Source organism: Enhydra lutris, unplaced genomic scaffold, assembly GCF_002288905.1.
Source record: "Enhydra lutris kenyoni isolate GAN:26980312 unplaced genomic scaffold, ASM228890v2 scaffoldscaffold53, whole genome shotgun sequence".
Classification (NCBI taxonomy): Eukaryota; Metazoa; Chordata; class Mammalia; order Carnivora; family Mustelidae; genus Enhydra; species Enhydra lutris.
In genome coordinates, this window is record NW_019154137.1 from 12,713,193 (window position 1) to 12,731,907 (window position 18,715).

At 55.1% G+C, this 18,715-nt stretch overlaps 2 protein-coding genes across 8 annotated transcripts in view; one reads left to right on the top strand and one right to left on the bottom strand.

The window, feature by feature from the left end:
* The window catches only part of LOC111157284 (BCL6 corepressor like 1), a 60,580-nt gene extending 54,900 nt beyond the window's left edge, over positions 1–5,680 (top strand). For all 5 annotated transcript variants that reach the window (XM_022518581.1, XM_022518583.1, XM_022518584.1 and 2 more), the window contains 2 exons: positions 434–587; positions 3,920–5,680. In XM_022518581.1, coding sequence (XP_022374289.1) covers positions 434–587; positions 3,920–4,202 — 437 coding nt within the window. In that variant the 3' untranslated portion in view covers positions 4,203–5,680. The remainder of the gene's footprint in view (positions 1–433; positions 588–3,919) is intronic.
* A 4,172-nt stretch (positions 5,681–9,852) lies between these two features.
* The window catches only part of LOC111157264 (E74 like ETS transcription factor 4), a 41,172-nt gene continuing 32,309 nt past the window's right edge, over positions 9,853–18,715 (bottom strand). For all 3 annotated transcript variants that reach the window (XM_022518542.1, XM_022518543.1, XM_022518544.1), the window contains 5 exons: positions 17,424–17,615; positions 16,458–16,541; positions 16,189–16,381; positions 15,214–15,591; positions 9,853–14,335 (listed from right to left, as the gene is read on the bottom strand). In XM_022518542.1, coding sequence (XP_022374250.1) covers positions 13,528–14,335; positions 15,214–15,591; positions 16,189–16,381; positions 16,458–16,541; positions 17,424–17,615 — 1,655 coding nt within the window. In that variant the 3' untranslated portion in view covers positions 9,853–13,527. The remainder of the gene's footprint in view (positions 14,336–15,213; positions 15,592–16,188; positions 16,382–16,457; positions 16,542–17,423; positions 17,616–18,715) is intronic.

Consider the following 18,715-nt stretch of genomic DNA (forward strand, 5'->3'; position numbering starts at 1 on the left):
CCCGAAGCCCTGGGGAAGCTGGAGCAGGAGGAGGTTGGGATGGAATGAAGTGAGCCACACCCAGACATGTGGGCTGGGAAGGGAACTGGCTGAGCCACCCCCTTGGGCTTCTACCTTGCCCTCGACTGTTGGTAGAACCGGCAGGCTTCATCTCCAACAGCCCAGCAGCTCACCCTTCATATCACCTGGCTTTTTTCCAACCGAAAGGTGGAGGAGTATAATGAATTTCTGGCCACAGAATTGTGTCTCCCAGGGATAGAACTTTCATGGGCCCTCCCAAGGGTGGGAACCATGGGATCAGTGAAGCTGGGCTCCAGCCAGGGGTCTGTCTCCTGATCGCCCACCTTCAGGTGCCTTTTCTTGTTGGAGCATCTCTTTTCTTCAGTTTTGTGCATGTAGCTTAGTCCTTATATCCCATGTGCTCTCCTTACAGAGGAAAAAGATGGCTTTGCCTGTGACCTCCTACATAATCCTCCCGGGAACTCTGATCAAGAAGGAGATGATGTGGAAGAGGATGATTTTATGTTTGAGCTCTCAGACAAGCCTCTTCTCCCTTGCTACAACCTCCAAGTGTCAGTGTCCCGCGGGTAAGTGTCTAAGAGATCTACAGGGACAGAGTGCCAGGATCCTGGCAACCCCTGTCCTGCCTCGCTGGGAAGGGTGGAGCTCTCCAGAAGGAAGCAGAGACCTGGTGAGCAAACGCTAGAGCTCGGGAAAGCTGACACATGACCAAGGCCAGCCTGACTTTCCCGCTCTGCTCAGTTATCTTCAGAACAGAGGCTGGAAGCTCTAGGTTTATGGACTGTATGTCCTTCCCAAACCCCAAACCTAGATTTGCTCTCCAAAGGATTCTGCTGCTGTTCCTGGGTGTAAGAGATGATCTGGGAGATATTTGGGCTGATGAACTATTAGAATCTCTAGAACATTTTTGTGGTTTCTGGGAACAGCCAGACAGAATATTTGCAATTGAGATTCTTAGAAAAGCCACGACATATGGTTGCCATAGCTAAGGGGCTGCTGGGGTCCTTAAGTAATCCATAGGCTGCTTTCTTGGAGCCTTCATGTTGGCAAGATGATGGCACGGGCACTGTCATGTCAGACGACTGTGTATGTTATTAACGGGTGTCACCCATTTCCAGAGACTAGACTATACCTGACACCATTAGACCAAACCCGGCTTAATCTTTACTTGATGATCCAGGAGGGAGTTCGCGGGGCTGTGGTTCTGGTCGGCTTTCACCGACGGCAGCGTGGCTGTGCTGCTTAGGGGGTGCTGGATGCCCTCTCCTTTGGTTCTTAGCCTCCATCGCTCAGTATTTTCTTCTTCTTGGTGTCTTCACATAGTTCAAATACCTTTGCAAACACTCTTAGGGATCCTTTTCCTTTGATACCTATTTTTAAGATACCCAACCCTGTTTTTGTTTAAAGAGTGAAAGCACACAAAGTGCACACGGCAGAGAGGGGGGAGGATGGGGGATCGGGAGCCCTTCAAGTGAGTCCCTTGAGTTGATGACTCTACCCATTGAGCCACAAGGCTCTGTGCATCCCTTCACTCAGGGCCTGATAAGAGTAAAAATAGCCTATATGATGACACTGGTAGGGATCAAGTTCCAGGGGCTTTTGGTCCTTATTCTTCTGGGCATCAGCTGATCCCTGAGGGCGGGGCAAGGCCTCTGGGATATAGTGTTGCACAGTTAATTAATTCTTCCACAGTATTCAGCACCGCCTTCTCTGAAACAGGATCTGGGGCCCCAGGCAGCAAAAGGACCAGGGTAGTATGCGTCAGGTGTGGATGGAACATGGGGCAACACGAAAGCTTGCTCCGCGCAAAGCTGGGTCTCCCGACGTTCTGGCCTTCCTTCCTTCCTTGCCTCTTTGGAATCTGTCCTTCCCCACAGCTGCAGTGCAATGGGGAATACAGATTCTCCAAGAAGTAGCGAGAGTGTAGGGGTGTCTGGGTGGCTCAGTTGGTTGAGCTCCTGACTCTTGGTTTTGGCTCGGGTCACGAGATCGCGCTCCCAGTGGAGCTCTGCGCGCAGCGCTGTCTGCCTGCGATTCTTTCCCTCTTCCTCTCCCTCGCTCTGCTCCTCCCCTACTGGCTCCGTGCCGCACGCTGGAGCTGTCTCTCAAATAAATAAGATCTTTAACAAAAGAAGTAGGGAAGGTGTAGAATGATGACCCTAAAGGCCCTGCAGGGTTCAGAACTGCCTTCGGAATCACCAAAGCAAAGCTGGATTCTGAGGACCAACTGTTAACGTTCTGAGGGTTCTTTTTCATTCTTTGAAAGTGATGGTCCAGCTGTATGGTATCTATAGTCCCTTTCTCTGAAACCCAGAGCACTCCATTTCCTGACGGTGGGAGAACGTTTACTGTCCCTGGGAGGAGCGTTGCATTTTAGGGAGCAGGGGTGTGGGCCTGAGTAGGAGTGCTATGTGTTGTGTGGAACACTCCGTCCCGTAACCATGTCTTCAGCAGGCGCACCAGGCAAACCCCAAAGGCCAAAATACAGCCTTCAGAGCATCTCCAGGCTAGTGCAGGAGATAGACGAGTATATAATCAGCTCTAATAACACACAAAATAAAAATGTCACACAGTTGAGCAAGGTGTCCAGTGAATAATAGTGGTCTCCCATTCCTGTGCCATGGAGAGAAGCACAGTTAACATTGCTTTTGTAGTCTTTCTGAGATGGGCTGTGTTTGAAGTATTATAAAAGGGGTGTGCACCAAGTGCCATGAGACTGTGGAAGATGGGACGAGCGACCAGGCGATCTGGCATCTGAGCTGGGCCTGAGAGGTGGATGGAGGGTGCGGTACAAGCGAAGGTTAACAGATTCAGAAAGCAGGGCTTGTCCTTCATCCAACGGCTGGCACTTGGTGGGGTGGAGGTATACAGTGTATGTGTGTGTGTGTGTGTGTGTGTGTGTCTGTCTGTCTGTCTGTGTGTTACTATAGGGGGTCACTGGGCTGAAGAGGTTGGAGGGGGTCATGTTTGAAAGGTCTTGCAATATTGCGGTAAAGAATTTAGACGGTTGGGTTGTTTTTGTTTGTTTGTTTGTTTGCTGGAGGTACCAGGGATCCATGGAAAGCAGTTCAGGGAGTGAGAAGGTCGAGTTTTCCTTTTAGAAAACGAATAGTAACTGGTTGGGAGGCTGGTGGGGCTGCTGGAGGCAGGACAGTGCCACAGGAGGAGGGAGTGGAGTGCCTTGGAATGGGGACCATTAACACAGGGATGCTCATGTCTTCCTGGTTTGCTCAAAGCGGGGAGCACACGGCTCCTGAGCGGCCTCTCCAGCACCCCTCCCAGCTGTCCCCAGGCTGCCTGCCGCCCAGCCGGGTGTGCTCCGCAAAGTCGGACTGGCTGTAATGTGAGCTCCGGCCCTGCAGAAAGGACGGTGCTGCCACTGGAGAAAAAACTTGTCTAATGCATTCCAGAGCCAAAGAGAAATGCCTTTTAGATTACCCGCAGTTTAGGCCTTTCTCCACGGCTCCCCGTCTGTTGGGGAAGGTCTCAGAAAACAAGGAGGCAGGGGAAGCAGGGGTGAGAACAGGAAAGGGAAACCAGACAGGGTAGCAGCGGTCGGTTGGGGGGAAGAACTGGTCCCAGCAGATGGTAAATTCCAGGTCATGGGGTGTGGGGGAAGGTCTGGGGATGGCTGCTCTGAGTTTTAGGTTCTGGAAGTTCCTTTCCCTCCTGCTCCCGCTTTTTGGGAAGAGGTCAGTCACGGGCTGAGTGCTGGAGATGAAGCTGGAAGCTGGTTCAGGCACTGGAGGAAACAGGAGAGTTTAGCCCCTGGTTTAGTCTGGTGTGGGGGGTGGGGGACAGTCAGACTGTCACCCTTCCTGGGCCTTCCGGAGTGTTCCCGGCACTCCACGGCCTCCCCCCAGCCCCCTTCCCTAACTCCCACTCTTGCTTCTTCCAGGCCCTGCAACTGGTTCCTCTTTACCGACGTCCTGAAGAGGCTGAAGCTTTCCTCCAGGATCTTTCAGGCTCGGTTCCCGCACTTTGAAATTGCCACCTTGCCCAAGGCTGAGTTCTACCGGCAAGTGGTCTCCAGTCAGCTTCTGACCCCAGCCGAGCGGCCCGGAGGCATGGACGACAGATCCGCCCCAGGCTCCTCTGAGACTGTGGAGCTGGTGCGCTACGAGCCAGAGCTCCTTCGGCTCCTGGGGTCTGAGGTGGAGTTCCAGCCCTGGAACAGTTGACCTGGGAAGCGGCCCCTCCCTTCTCTTCTTTCTCCTCCCAAGTTCGCCCTTCCCCACCTCCCGTGTCTCTCCCCCACCGAGCACCAGACTGCAGAATGAGGCAATAATACGGACCAACAAGAAGCCGCCTTATCAATGCCAGCATTAGTGACTGGATTTTTTTTTTCCGGTTATGATTAGTTCTCATCTCCCGGTCATCGTCTTTGTTGTTGTGGTTGGTGATGGGGGTGGAAAGCTGAACTCCACGTCTGAGGACAAGAGATCCCGGGGATGGCGGGAGGTGGCGCCTGGGTCTCTTGGACTGGCCTCCTTTGTGTGTGACCAAGACCACACCTGGGCCCTGGGTGGCCTCAGCCTGTCTGGAGGAGAAATGAGAAAAGCCCAAATCTCTGAGCGCCCCCTCCGTTCCCCTGTGTTCTTCTGTCTTCCATAGTATTTATTTTATTAGTATTTAATTTGTATTGTTTCATTGGTTTCTGATAAGTCTGTATCACTGTGACGATTTGAGACAACTTGTTGTATTGAGGGACTTTCTTCACCTTTCTTTGTCTTTCTTGATCAGCTCTGGAGCTGCCCCCTCCCTCCAACAAAGTGACTCCCAGGTTTGTTTTCACCCCACTGGGGAGGGGGCAGGAGGGGCTGGGGGTGCTGAGGACCTGTGACTAATGAAGGTGGCTGGTGCTGGTGGGGGGTTGGGGGCTTGAGGGTAATCCTGAGGCTTTGGTGCTCCCCCCCCCATTTTTTTTTTTGTTTCACTACCTGCGCTTTCTTGAGATTAGTGTTTCTGGGGAGGGGTAGATTGTAGGGGGAAGGGGTTAATGGGTCACTCTATTTGCAGAGAGTCAGGAATGGGCCTGAAGGCTAAGATCGCCCCCTCCTCACACTTCGTTTGCTGCTCCCCTCCGGAGTGCACAATATGGGCTTGTTCCCTCTTCTCCACCCTCCTCCTCCAGCCACCGCACCCCTTCCCGCCTGCACCCTTTCTGGACGCTGAGTCTCTCAGCTTCCAGCCCTTGACCCTCCCCTCTCCCCCTTGCCAGACTCAGCACCCCCTTCCTCTCTCTCCTCCTTGCTTCGCCCTCTGTCCCCCATTCTCCTTTGGAATCTGCAGAGGGTTGTGGGATGCACTGCCGGATGTGAGATCCAGGCCTCAGCTGTTTCCTAGTTGAGGGCCGGAGGCTGGGCTCTGCTCCCACCGTGGGACCTGGGGCTGACTGTGGGGCCCTGCCAGGTCGCCTTCCTGGCCTCCGGTGCTGGGTTTGTTCTGGGAGAGAGAGGGAGGAGCTCGGGTGGTCCCTTGTCCCTGCCCCGCTCTGTGGCATTGTCTTTCCTACTCTTGTTCTTATTTTTCTACCAATTGCTATTTTTTCCAAACAATCCTTGTAGAGAGTATGTACCATCCAAAGGCAGGAGGGCCTCACTGTGGCCGGCTCTGGTTGGAGATGGTACAGTTTTATTGTACAGGTGCTAAAACAACAACAACAAAAGAAGAAAATGGAAAAAAAAAGACAAAAAAAAGGCAAAAAAAAAAAAAAAGCCAGTTTGAGGATGGGACAATCTGTTCTCTGGAGACTCCTGACCCATGCAGGAGCATTGGTGGTTATTTTCTTTGTATTGTGTTTGTTCTTTGTTCCCAGGGGGAAGTTCTAGGCCCCCTTCTGTAGGACTGCTCCCCACCCCCACCATACTGCCCAGTTGGTTTTGAACAGTTGTTCTCCCTTTTTTAAAAAAATATATATACATATGTGTGTGTGTGTATATATACGTATATATACACACACACACATATGTATATATAAAGTTGAGGGGTTTGGGTTTTAATTTTTTGGTTTTGTGGGGGTTCATGGTATTGTGTGATTTATTTTATGTTTGCCTTTACCTTTTTGCATTTGGGTGTGTATTCTGGCTGCCCTTTATGTTTCATTTTAAGCAACTGGCTGTGGAGTCAAAAACACTTGCATACTGAAAAACCTGTGTCAGGGCTTCTGTCTCCTGTCTTTACTCTTCTCCCTGTATTGGCTCTTCCATGGTTAAAACAGATGGGCATCCTGATGAAGTCAATGGGAGCCCCTGATCCTGCCGTGCAGTTTGGGTAGCACAAATGAGGACAGGGTGGCGGGGCTGGTGAACATTGGAGCCACTGGGGCAAGATCTGGAAAGAAAAGGCAAAGCAGGGGCACATCATGGGGTACGGGGCGAGGGGTGGTGGGGAGAACGGAGTCCCTGCATCCGTTTAGCCATGGTGTGTGCGGGCGTGCGTGCGTGTGTTCCTTGTCTGCCATAGGAGTAGCCGAACTGGAAGGAGGAGCCCTCTTTTAGGAGGCTATGAGGAATGATCCTTTTTAGCTCAAGGAAATCACCTGCTTGCTGGCTCCCTTGCCCTGGGCCACCCACATCTGCATCTGACCACACAGTCTTATCACTCCCACACTGTGGTGCCCGTGCTTCCCCTGCCCACCCGCACGGCACAGGCCTTCCATGGTTCTGGCTTCCTAAGACCCAGCTACTGTGGAGCCAAGATGCCCATCCTAGATTTTACACCTTTCCTCCCCACTTCTGAAAAACAGTGGTAGAAGTTCCAATTCCTTCTGACGCTGGCTCCAGAATGGGCCCGTTCCTGGTTGAGGGGAAGGGGATGTCTGATAGGTCTGGGGCGTTTCAGCTATACTCTTAGGACCTCTCCCTGTGGCTTAAGTCTCTGGAGAACCCTGTCGGTGTACAGGTGAGGGGATCTGTGGGTCTGGCCAGCCGGAGCCTAGCCAACCCTGGGAGTGAATTGTGAGCTGCCCTTTGCTCAAGCCCCAGGAGCACACTTCGACCCAGGTCTTTCTGTCCCGATGGAGGAACATCCATTCCTTTGAACCACAGCGTTAATCTTCCTCATTGGCCCTCGCTTACCCACTTTCTGATCTTGATGCTTCCAGAACAGTTGCTTTCTCATGTTCCCAAACAACCACATAACAGCACTGATTTTAGCTCAGTCCTCCGTTTGGAACTTGCAGTTAAGAAATCAGATCTGTCAGTAGGTCACGAAAGCTCTGTGGTGAGGGCAAGGATTCAGCTCAAAGAGATGGGCGAGAGCCGTGGGGTGGTTGGCAGGACTTCTGGGAGAGGGTACCCAGTTGACACTTCAGTAGAAAACAGGAATGAGGGGTGACAGGGAAGCGTCTCTGAACTGAGGGGACAATTGGAGCAAAGGCTTAGAGACAAATAAGAGGGTGGTATGTGCAGGAAACTACAAGCCACCTGAGTGTCACTGCAGCTGGAGGGGACAGAGCCCTGCCAGGCATGCCAAGGAGCACAGCTTGGACTTTTGCCTTAGGTGATGGGGAACCACAGGAAAACTGGGTATAGAGGGGTTTTGTTTGTTTGTTTAAATAAACTGGTAACGATGAGTTGGAGGTGTTGGAGGACGGAGAGGAAGAGAGGTAATCACTTGAGATTCAGAAGAAAGGATGAAGGGAGAGTGGTGACAGTACTGACTATACGGCTTTCCACTTAAGGCAGGAGGGAAGATGCTGTGGGCAGAGTCCGCATGACCCCAAAAGAACAGGAGAGGAACCTTCTGGGGGCCGTGGGCAGCCGTGGGCAGCCGTGGGTATCTGGGTTTGGGTGTGTGGACACCCATGGCCCTTTATTTCCCTGCCGAAAAGAGGCGAGTTGCGAGCAAAGCCCATCAGCAGCTCCTTGCCTTTGGGCAAGTTTTCTTGCCTTTGGGCTCCTTTCCCCACACCCTTCCGAGAGACCCCTCACTGCCCTTCTGCTGGGGTGGGAAGACAAAGGCAGGAGGTATGGGCTGTGATAGGACCTGCATGCCTGCTCCAGACTAGGCTGAGGGCGGTGGCCTCCCTCTCATTTAGTGGGCCTTCTCCTCCTTCCAGCGGGCCTAGGGGAAGCAGCCGGCTTCACTTACCGCCCAGGCTCACCGCAGGTGGGAACCCAGTCATTCTGTCTTCATCGCTCCATCTGCCAAATAGGTCTCGACTGACCCACGAAGGAAGAGAATCGTACTGGGCAAACACAGCTGTTTAGCTGAAGTTAGTTCCTCCTACGTGCCAAGGTCACAGTTAATGATGGTTTTACCAGAATGTTCCTTTTCGGGGTGCAGGGTTACAGGGAGGCCCTGTTCAAGTCTCCGTGTTTCCGGCAAAAGGACCAGCCACTACCCGCGCATCCCCATTTGGGTTGGAGGGGGGCGAATTGGGCAGTAAACTGTCCCTTCCACAATCTAACAGTGAAGCTGTTCACTGTTCTATTGCGTCCTGCCCCTGCTAAGACGTGTGTATGTGCGCGCGGGTGTGTTTGTGTGTGTTTTAGGGGGAATGGGTTCCTCCCCAAGAGCGGCCTGCTCAGCTGCCCAGGGGAGGTGCCCTGCTCCGGCCTTCTGGACCCCCGCAGCGGGGCGGGCCCGGACTCCACGTGTTCTAGACCCCGGGTTTCCACCGCGAAGGAAGCTGGCCCGCCGCAGTGTCGGGCCGCCAGGTGCCGACGCCTCCCCGGCTCCGCACCAGCCCCGCGGGGAGCCCGGGCTCACGCTGCGGGTGGTCGGGGCCCTCCGCTGGCCATCGAACACCCGCTCGCTCTCCGATTTCCAGGTGGAAAGCGGCGCCTCGCGGCCCTGCAGCTAAAAGCAGGCCGCGGTGGGGAGGCGGGCCGAGTCGGGCGGCCTGCGGCGGGCGGCGGCAGGCTTCGGCGGAGGCTCCCTCCCGGCACCTGGGGAGAGCGGCGGCCCGCGCGCCAGGCCCCGTGGGCCGGGTGCTCACCTGCCGCTCGCGGAGGCCGGGGGAGGGGGCGGCGAGGAGGCGGGGCCGGGCGCGGCAGGCCAATTGGGAGAGGACGTTCAGCCCCTGCTAAATTCTCCCTGGAAAGTGGAGGGTGGGGTCGGAGGGGCTGGTGGAGTTCGAAGCTTCGGAGCCGTGGGAGGCCTTGGTGGGGCCCAGAGCCGCCCAGGGACTGTCGGGGACGCAGAGTCCGGAACGGAGGAACGGGAAGACGCCGGCCCCACCCCAGCCGCCTCTCCCATCCCGGGCTCTCCCGGGCCGTCGGCCCCTCATCGCTAGCTCGACGGCGCCACCTGCTGGACGTTGGACCCCACGTCCGGCGCTCCTGGGGCCGAGGCTTTCGGAGGCTGCGACTTTCTGGGCCTCTCAGGCGGGAGAGCCGCGGGAGGGGAATGAGCGCCCACCTCGGGTCCAGGAGCTTTGGAACCAGCGACAACCGAGCCGCCTCTAAAAATACATTATGGGGTCAGAAAGACCCATGCTGGTGAAAATAACTTCTCGCTCCGCTCCTTCCATTGGCCATAACATTTCTGCCACTCGGTTCCACCCAGGGGTGAGGAAATAGTGCTGAAGCTGTCGGGGGAAGGGGGCGGGGCAAAGGGCGGGAGTTCAGGAGTCGCCCGCGGCTCCTGGTGACAGCGCTGCACAGCTGGAAGCCGCCTGGGGGAGGGGAGGGCTCCTCCTCGTGGATCCTTTTTGGGAGGGGGGAGCGCAGACGCGCGCAAAGCAGCAGCTGCCCGCAGTGTTACATGAGGGGTCCAAAAACTGCGAAAGCCCCGAAGTATGGATTATTTTTCTCCTCCCCCTTTTGCCTGCCACAGTCTAGGGCTGAAATCCCCATCATTGGAGACAAGACTCATTTATTCTTTCCATAAACATTTATTGAGCACCTACTGTGTGCCAGGCACTGTGCTAGGCGCTGGGGATACATCAGTGACTAACACACAGTCCCTGTCCTTGAGGAGCTCACAGTCTATTGGAGGGGCAACATACATAAACACATAGCTAAGGAGCTACCATGTGCCAAGTGCTACAATGAGAGGTATACGCCAAGTGCTGTGGGAGCCCAGAGGAAGGAGTAACACAGCGGCTGCTGGGGGGTGAGGAGAGTGTCTCCTGACTCCATTACACCATGGCAGAGGCAAGGATGTTGCTGCCATGTGACTCTGGTGAAAATGAACCTGTCTCCTGAGGGTCTCCGCCAGCCCTCTCCCATAACTAGATCAGCACAGGTTGAGTTGACCAGATTAGCTAATTTAACACTTTGAATTAGGAAAAGAAACTGGACAGGGAAGTTTCTTTAGGGGCAGGGAATGTTCAAAGTAGTAACAAGTCTCAGGGGCAAGGCTGGGGGGTGGGGATGGGGGTACCATGAGGGCACTGAACCAGGGAGGACTGGCCCCGGGCAGTGAAGCACCTGGGGTGAGTGCCTGTGCAGAGGGGAGGTCAGAGGTCACCAGCCTCAGACTTTAGTCCCCATCTCTCCACCAGCTCAATCAGTAATATTCGCTGGTGCTCACTAGACGCTTCGCATTGTGCCCTGCTCTGTGGGTGCTATGGCCCCCCATCCCTCAGAAGGGAACACACTAACTGGGGAGACAAAATAGGTCAAGTCATTGAAGATTTAAGTAACAGTTTGTGATTATAACAGAGAAGATGTCACAGGCTGTTCGCCATCAGTTGCCCAAAGAGTGGCAATTGCTGCGAAATTAGAACGAACTCATCTAAGGGTAGGCTGGTGTGGGGAAGCGGCTTCCACACATCAAGACTTACGGATGGGTTCGATTTAATCAGTACTAGCAGGGGGCGTGGAGCACTCTGGCTGAGCAGAACCAAGTAAAGCAAAACCACAGAGGTGGGAAACTTCGAACAGAGGCAAGCTCAAAAGGCCAGCAAATCCCTGTGACTGGAGCCATCCTTCAGGGGACAGGGAAACAAAGTGAGAGACAGCTGGGAAGTCAGCTGGGACCTCCTGGGGAAGGGCCTTGCCAGGTCAAGGCCTTGGGACCTCACTCTTGGCAATTACAACCCTGAGCCCCCCAAGTGCTCCCTCCTCCCTCCTCTAGGACCCCTGGCTGGCCTGGAGATTCAGCAAATACAGGGTTGGTGCTCTGCTGCCCCGAACAGATCAGAGGCTCAGTATTCTGAGTATCACCCCTACCTACAGACAGTGAGGGTCACTGAAGGGGTTTTAGCAGAGAAAGAACAGAACGGGTGCTTGCAGATCGGAGGGGACGAGACAGGTCACACTGTGGTCTGTGTTGATGTGTCTGGGAGGGCAGTGAGCTCTGGTAAGTCTGAGTTAGGCTGGAGGCCCCGGGAATGTGGAAGAAAGGCTAGATTTCAGAGTCGTGGCAAACGGCCTGGACTTCAGAAGATGGGGGAGGGGACAGGGTCAAAGGAAGGCAGCCATCAGATGGCTCTGAAATGTCAAGCTTAGAAGGTCAGGAAAATGGTGGCATAATGAACAGAAATAGGCAAGTCATGACAGCTTTTTGTTTGTTTTTTGAGGGGAAAGGTTTTGTGTGTGTATGTGTGTGTGTGTGTAAAGACTTTAAAATTCATGTTTTAAAAATCCCTGTTTGCTAGAGGGGCTGTCTTTGAGGCATGACAGGCATCTGGATGGAAATGTCCAGCCAGCTGCTAGAAATGTAAGGAGGGGCTGCCGCCCTCGACTTCAGACCCGTCCCCAAAGAGGCAAGCCAGAGCCAGAAGAACGGAGGAAAGCCTTTGGGGGGGCACAGCCACACTTAGAGCGGCAGGTGTGGGGCCGCAGCAGGAGGGGGTGGGAAGTAGTGTCTTGAGCTGCCAGGGCTCTCGGGGACTGAGAACTGTGAAGAAGACATTTGATGTCAGGTAAGGGTATCAGTGACCTACAGATGATGAGTTCTGTGAAATCGGGGACGGGCGGGGGGGCAAGGCCACCCCCTAACCCACCTACCGCCTTTGTGCAAATTTTTTTTTAAGGTGACTCTTTTGCGGGATGTTTCACTTTCCACCATCAGGAATTTATCATAATAAACGGATTATATTAGAAAAAAGCATTTTAATGCCAAGTGCTGGAGATGTGTAATAAACACACCTGCACACCCATAAATGGTTCTTTCCAGAGAGTGGGGGGGACAAGAACAAGAAGAGAGTGGGAGAGAACACAGGAGGCTTGGCAGCGACCAGGGGAGGTAGTTAGTTCAAGTGGATGGTTTTCTACTGAGGACATAGCCAAGGGCCTGGGCACTGATTCACATTAACCAAATTCACCGGATAAGAGAATTGTTTCTGAGGCTGACGCATCTTAGCTCTTAGGCTTGCCCCCAATTTGGCTGGAGAGAGGCAAGCTAATTCAAAGAAGGGGAAGGAGGAGTGAAGCCGAGGGGTTCACTTAGGAGAGGATGGGTTGAAATGTCCTCAGAAAGGGGGAATATGGAAGCAGGGGACCAGGCAGAGATAGAAGTGTCATGCGGGCTCACATCCGCTGGCTCCTGTCTTCTTGGTATAGAGTCAGGGCTAGGTGTGGGAGTTGGCGATGAGGGCCAACGGTCCACTCAAGGTCTGCGGTAGCCATCATGGGGAGGGGGGTTGGCAAACCTACAAGGTGAGTAGAAAGCAGGCTGGGCAGCGGGCACGCACGGGCAGGAGGGGAGGCAGCCTCAGTGTCCGCTGCTCCACGACTACCCCAGCCACAGCAGACAGCAGGGAGACACTGGGGCAAAACTAATGAAGAGGATCCCCGGGTCGTGGGGGGTGGGTAGGCCAGTGCGCCAGCAAAGGCTGGTATGACAGCCCAGGCCCTTGACACAAACATTCAATTAAGCCAGCCCTGTGTGGGGACTTCGTATCTGGGTCCGACCCTGTCCCTTTGAACTCCGTCTTCCCCAGCACACACATCCATCGAAACCCTCCTCCCCTGGATCTGCTCCAGCTCTGTGACATCTCTCCCAGTCTGGGGGATCCAGCCTGTACCCCATAGTCTCAGGGCAACTGAATGGTTTGTCCAAAGGGAACTAGAGAATGCTTTCCCTTAAGAAAAATCCCACCATCTCTGCAGCTGACCCAGAAACACACACCCTTGAAGACCTCACAGCTACACCCCCATCCTCCCCAAAGAAACAGAGATATAGACCCACGAGTACACACAAATACATACAGAGATATTCACATATGGGATAGGAAATTCCCTGTGGAGGGAACACAGACGGCAAAACAGCCCCACGAAAGGACTCTCCCTGCAGAGCCCCTGCATCGGCCCCAGCCACAGACTTCTCTGGAGGTTCTTTCTCCCTCCATCACCCGGTCAGCCCATTACCCTGACAAGAGCATATCCCCTAGTGCTCTTGAAGGCCACGGTCTGATGCCAGGGATGCTCAAACTGGGCATGGTGTGGCCACGGTAACACCGGGCAGGGGTCGGGGGACAGGGGATCCGGTGTACTGAGATCCCACCGAAAAGTAAGGGCAGATGTCCTGCTTCAGTCTCTGCTAGAGGAAGTCCATATGAAAATGATACTCAACTCGGCCTGGTGAGGCACGCTCCCCCAGCCCGTTCAGTTATATGTCATGGGGCTCCATCTTGATAAGAGAAGTGGGATTGAATGGGGAGAAGGGGGCAGGGGTTGGGGATCTGGTCAGCAGGTTCCCAGAGGTGGTCACACTAGGCTCAGCCATAAACAGGGACCCTGAGCCTGAGCCTGAGGAGAGCTCAAGTTCAGCCACTGGAGTCAGCCCAACAGTGGGGCGGCTGGGAGAAGAGAAAGTCTGGTTCCCCAGAAGGCTCGGATTGTGGGAACCCCTTGAAACCACCTGGGTGGGAAGTGGCTGAAGGTGAGCCCGATCCCTCAGGAGCTCCCTCAGGGTCTCTTCGGGAACCAGCAGCCCCTCCATCGGGGCCCCAGTCACCATGCCCTGCACATACGAGGAGGGCCTCAGCGGCCCCTCCTTGACCCCAGAGGCTGCGGTGGCACCGGAAGTCCTGATGAAGGCAGCGATGACAGTCCCGGGGGGCTGAGGGCTGGGCCCAGCCGGTCCAGCCCCCGCAACAGAGGATGGCACCGGGTTGGTCGGAAGGTTAGCCCCAGCCAGAAGTTGGGGGAGACCACTGAGAATCAGTGGAGCCCCTGGTGCCGCCACCTGACTTTCTTGGAAACTGGTGTTCAGGGGGAAAGAGGCCTGCAAAGTGAAGGTGTCCTTGAAGGTCGAAGCCGGTGGAACGCTCTGAAGAACGAGCTGTGTGGAAGCAGCACTGGCAGGAGGCCCGCTGGTCAGCACTGTGGTCAGTGGGATTGTCTGCAGGGTCAAGGCAGAGCCCGACCCCACTGGGGCCACTCCCAGGTGGATGTTGCCGGGCACCGAAGAAGCACTGAGAAGAAACAGAAAACAGGTTTGGTCAAGGCGGGAGGCATCTCCCAGCGGGCTAGGGAGGAGGGCGCAGGAGGGACGGAGCTGGCTGGAGATGTCCTCTTTGTTGCTGCATCAGCGAACGTCCACTGAGCACTTAGTAGGGGTCAGGAATTAGCCCAAAGGACCGACATGTGGTACTTCCCTCCGTCTTCCGAACAGCCCACGCACTGAGCAAGATTCATAATCTGATTTTGCAGCTTGAGGAAATGGGAGCATAGAGACGTTAGGTAATATGCCCGAGACCACACAGCTAGTCACAGGCATCCACATCTAGGCCTTCTGACATCAGAGCTCCTGTTCCTCACCACCCCTCAGAAGGGCACCTCGCCCGCGCCAGCCCACTGAGTGCCACACACACAGAGCTCAAACCCAGCCTTCTCAGGGAAAATGTGGAGACACTTCACCTGGACAAGCAGCAGCAAGAGCTGTCCAGGGGGGCCTGGAGGGCCTGAGGGAAGCACAACAGGCATCTCTGTCACGTTCTCTGTTGCCACTTTTTGCAGTGGAGGGGGCTTGGGGAGATGGGCCCTGACATGGAAGGCTCTGGTGACAGTTGGGGAAGCACTCTGAGCTGAGATAATTGGAACACCCCCCAGCTGGTGACAGACGCCACACAGATCAAGGGCTAGCTTTGCCATTATTTTGGTGTGCAACCGTGGGCAAGTCACTTTTCCTCTCTTGACCAACAAGAACTCCACTGGCTTCCCAGGGATTCTGTGAGGTTCCCGTGAGACTGGAGAAACAGCAGAACTCGGCAAGAGGTTGAGAACATCCCCCCACCCAGCCCCCGACATGAGGTACTCCGGGGAAGACATGTAACAACTCTGGGGCCCTTACCTCACGGCTTTGGTGAGTCTGGCCTGGCTCTCTGGGAGAGAGGCCAGCACAGTAGAGGTAGTGGGGATCTCCTCATCCGTAGACAGTCCCAATTCCAGATTCGCAGACGGCGGTAAGCCAACATTCTGAACCTTTGGCTTCTCCCAGGAAGGGCCTCCCTTGCCCTGGGGAGCAGCTCTAGCCGAGACCCTGGAGCTGGCTCGTCGGGTGGTACTGGTGGAGGAGGTGGAGGGAGTGGAGGCCTGAGGGGAGGCCGCCATGACTTCAGTTCTCTCCTCATCATCTTCGATCACCACTAGGTCCTTGGGCATCTCCTTAAACTGGTACACCAGCCTCTGCCCTTCCACTTTGGCAAGGATGCCTCTTTGGTAGTAATATCTGGGGGACAGAGGGCAGGGAGTGGGGAGTTAGGCAGGCACACACTGCCCTCCGGGGCAGGGCGAGCAGGCAGTGGAGGCTGGCCCGACAGCCAGATGCGAGTCTCAGGTCAAGGGAAGGGGTAAGGCCAACTCTTGGACTTTGAAGGCTTTTATGAATTTTCTGAGGCCCCCCCCCCCCCGCTGAGGATACGAAGGGCCATGAAAAGCGGTTTCAAATGCTAGCCCCACCCTGTTTTGGGGCAAAGGATAAGGGGGGAGTGAAGGATGGGAAGGGATGGTTGGTGGGGAACTCAGCTGTCTCCCAGCCTGCAAGACCAATGATGGGTAACTCAGGTCTGTCTCCCTAGGTCTCTGGCCAGCAGAATGCCCTTCGTGAGGATGGGAGGCCCCAAAAGGCTCTTCTCTATAAAAAAAGAAAAAGCTAAGACGGAGCTATAAGAGGGAGGGGACTGTGCCTCCCAGAAGGTGTCTGGGGACGGGCTTAGGGGCAAGCAGAACCGAGCATCAGCAGACCCTAAAGCAGGAAGGACGTCTTGGAGGAGAAGAGCTTGGTAAAGCCCCCAGAGCAGGGACTCAGCGCCCCAGCAGCTCCTACCTCAGTGCCCGCCCCATCGTCTCGTAGTTCATGTCAGGCTTGTTCTTCTGCTTCCCCCACAGCTTGGACACAGCTTTGGAGTCCACCAGCTTAAAGATGCCCTTCTCTCGCTGGGTCCACTTGATATACTTCGGGCAGGTGTTCCTGTCCTGCAGAAGCGCGAGGAGGAACTCCCACAGGTAGATGGTGCTGCCTGCAGAGGGCCAGGTGGTGAGGAGCCACCCGGGCAACCCGACCCCCTTCCCACCTGGCCTGACTCCCAGCCCTACCTTTGCCATCCTTCGATTTCTTCCGTATGGGGATGCTGGGGTCAGTGACCGGTGAGGTACTGCGGTTGCCCTTTGTCTTCCGGACTGTGAGGGGAAGGGGGGGAGCAGGATGAGGCTGAGACCATACGGAGGGCTCCAGGGCAGGCTCCCGAGTGGGGTGCCATGGTGGATAACGAAGAACCAGGTCACTGGGGCCAGAGGCCCAGGATCCCTGTCTGCAGCCACAGCCTGCGGGTTCCCGCCCCTGCCCAATACCCCCCCCTCTTGCTGGGGCCCCAGAGACGCACCAGAACTCCACTGCCCGGATGGCCGTAAGTGTAGTACTGACGAATGAGTCACCTTTTGACGAACCCAACCCGCCTGGCCTGATTTTGGAAAGGAGAAGGCAGCCTAAAGGTGCAGCTGTCGTGCCGGTAAGCATGAGACTGGGGTTTGGGTCACCACAGGGACAAAGCAGTATCAGGCAGTCCTTGCCTGAGTAAATCAATAACATTGGGGGCTTGGGAAAGCCCAAAGTCCTCTCGCACAAGCTCTACAAGGTCTGAGGAGGAAGATAAGCACACTGCATGAGGCATCTTTTACAGGCAGAGGGCCCCAGACGGCCAGGGACCGGCCAAGGGGCCACGCCCGGTATCCGAACACCAGACTAGGATGCAAGCCATTGGGGATCTTCGGCATTTCTGCACGAGTTTACACACAAGCTGGGCTGACAGGAGGACCGTGGGAAACGTCATGGTTTGGGCAGGCCAACCAATGAGGCCAGGCTGTACAGAAGGAAGGACTTTTCATCCATCCCTATCACACCAAAAGCTGTCCTCTGAATGTGTCTATGAGCCTTGACCCACTCACCCCAGACAGTCTCACTGACCTGCCCCTCCTACTGTACCCCCCTGAAGACAGACAGACAGACACACACACACACACATACACACACATTCTCTCTCTCTCTCTCTCTCTCTCTCTTACTTCTCTTCTTTGATTTTCCAGTCTTCTTGGCACTTTCCTCTCTGGGGACCTTCTCCTCTAGACAGTGCCCCTCCTGGTCATCAGTGTCTCCTGCCCCGCTCAGGGCATCAGGCTCAGAGACAGGAAACAGATAGTTGGGCAGAGTGGCAGCTGGAGCAGGGTCCGAGTCCGGAAGCATTTCGGAGGTGCTGACTGCAAGGAGAAAGGCCTGAGGTGCCTGAGGCCCAGTGCGGGGCAGGAGTGTGGTCTCCCGGCACGTCAGAGAATGGGGGGCTCCCGGGGAGGACGGAGGAGCTGGCCCCCACGGCCCCAGATACAGGATACACCTGAAAATGCCTCACGTGTCTCACACCACAAGGAGAGGAAACATCTGCGGGGTTGTGGGCATGAGCTGGCCCCAATCACGGCTGCCACATTTATAGCCCACTGCCGGGAGTGGGTAAGTTCCAGGCAACACCCAGGGTAAAGGGCCACCTTGATTTCATCATTCACTTGTTTTACAACGGGAAGGCGCCTCAGGTATCATTTAGCCCAATTCCTCCGCTTTCCTGGTAAGGAAACTGAGATCCAGAGATGCCAGGGCACGTGTCCAAGGTCACACAGCAAGCTGGTGCCTGGCACGTGGAGGCATGCAGTAAGTATTTGTTGAAGCCTGAGTGCACGTTAGTGACAGGGAAAGGAACAGAAGTGTTGGGACTCTTAACTGGCAGCTTCAGGCTTGCTTTCCCCAACGGGATCCCAGCACCTCCTCGGGAAGGGAAAGTTGGGGCCAGAAGTCCTCCTGTCCATGAGTCAGGCAAAGGCCTGAGGGGGAGCTGGGCCAGGAGCCTACCCTGGGGGCCTTCTCGGGAGGTGGAGGGGTGAGCTCCAAGCCTGGCACATTTCTAAATCAGCCACACCCTGCATAGTCTTCCTGGGGGCCCTGGCAAGAAAGCAGAGGGGACCGAAGTCACCCTGGCAGATAGTACTCAGCCTTAAAAAGGAAGGAATTTCTGACATATGCTATAACATGGACAGACCCTGATGCCATGCTAAATGAAATAAGCCAGTCCCCAAAGAACACTACTGTGTGACTCCACTCCTGTCTCCTTTAAGGTCCCTATAGTAAGTAGTTCAATTCATAGTGACAAAGAGTAGAGTGGTGGCTGCCAGGGGCTGAGGGGAGGGGAGAATAGGGAGTGAGTATTTAATGGGCACAGAGTTTCAGTTTTGCAGGATGGAAGGTTCTGGAGATGGATGATGGTGATGGCTGCCCAACAATACAAACAGACACAGAAATGGTGAAGGTAGTC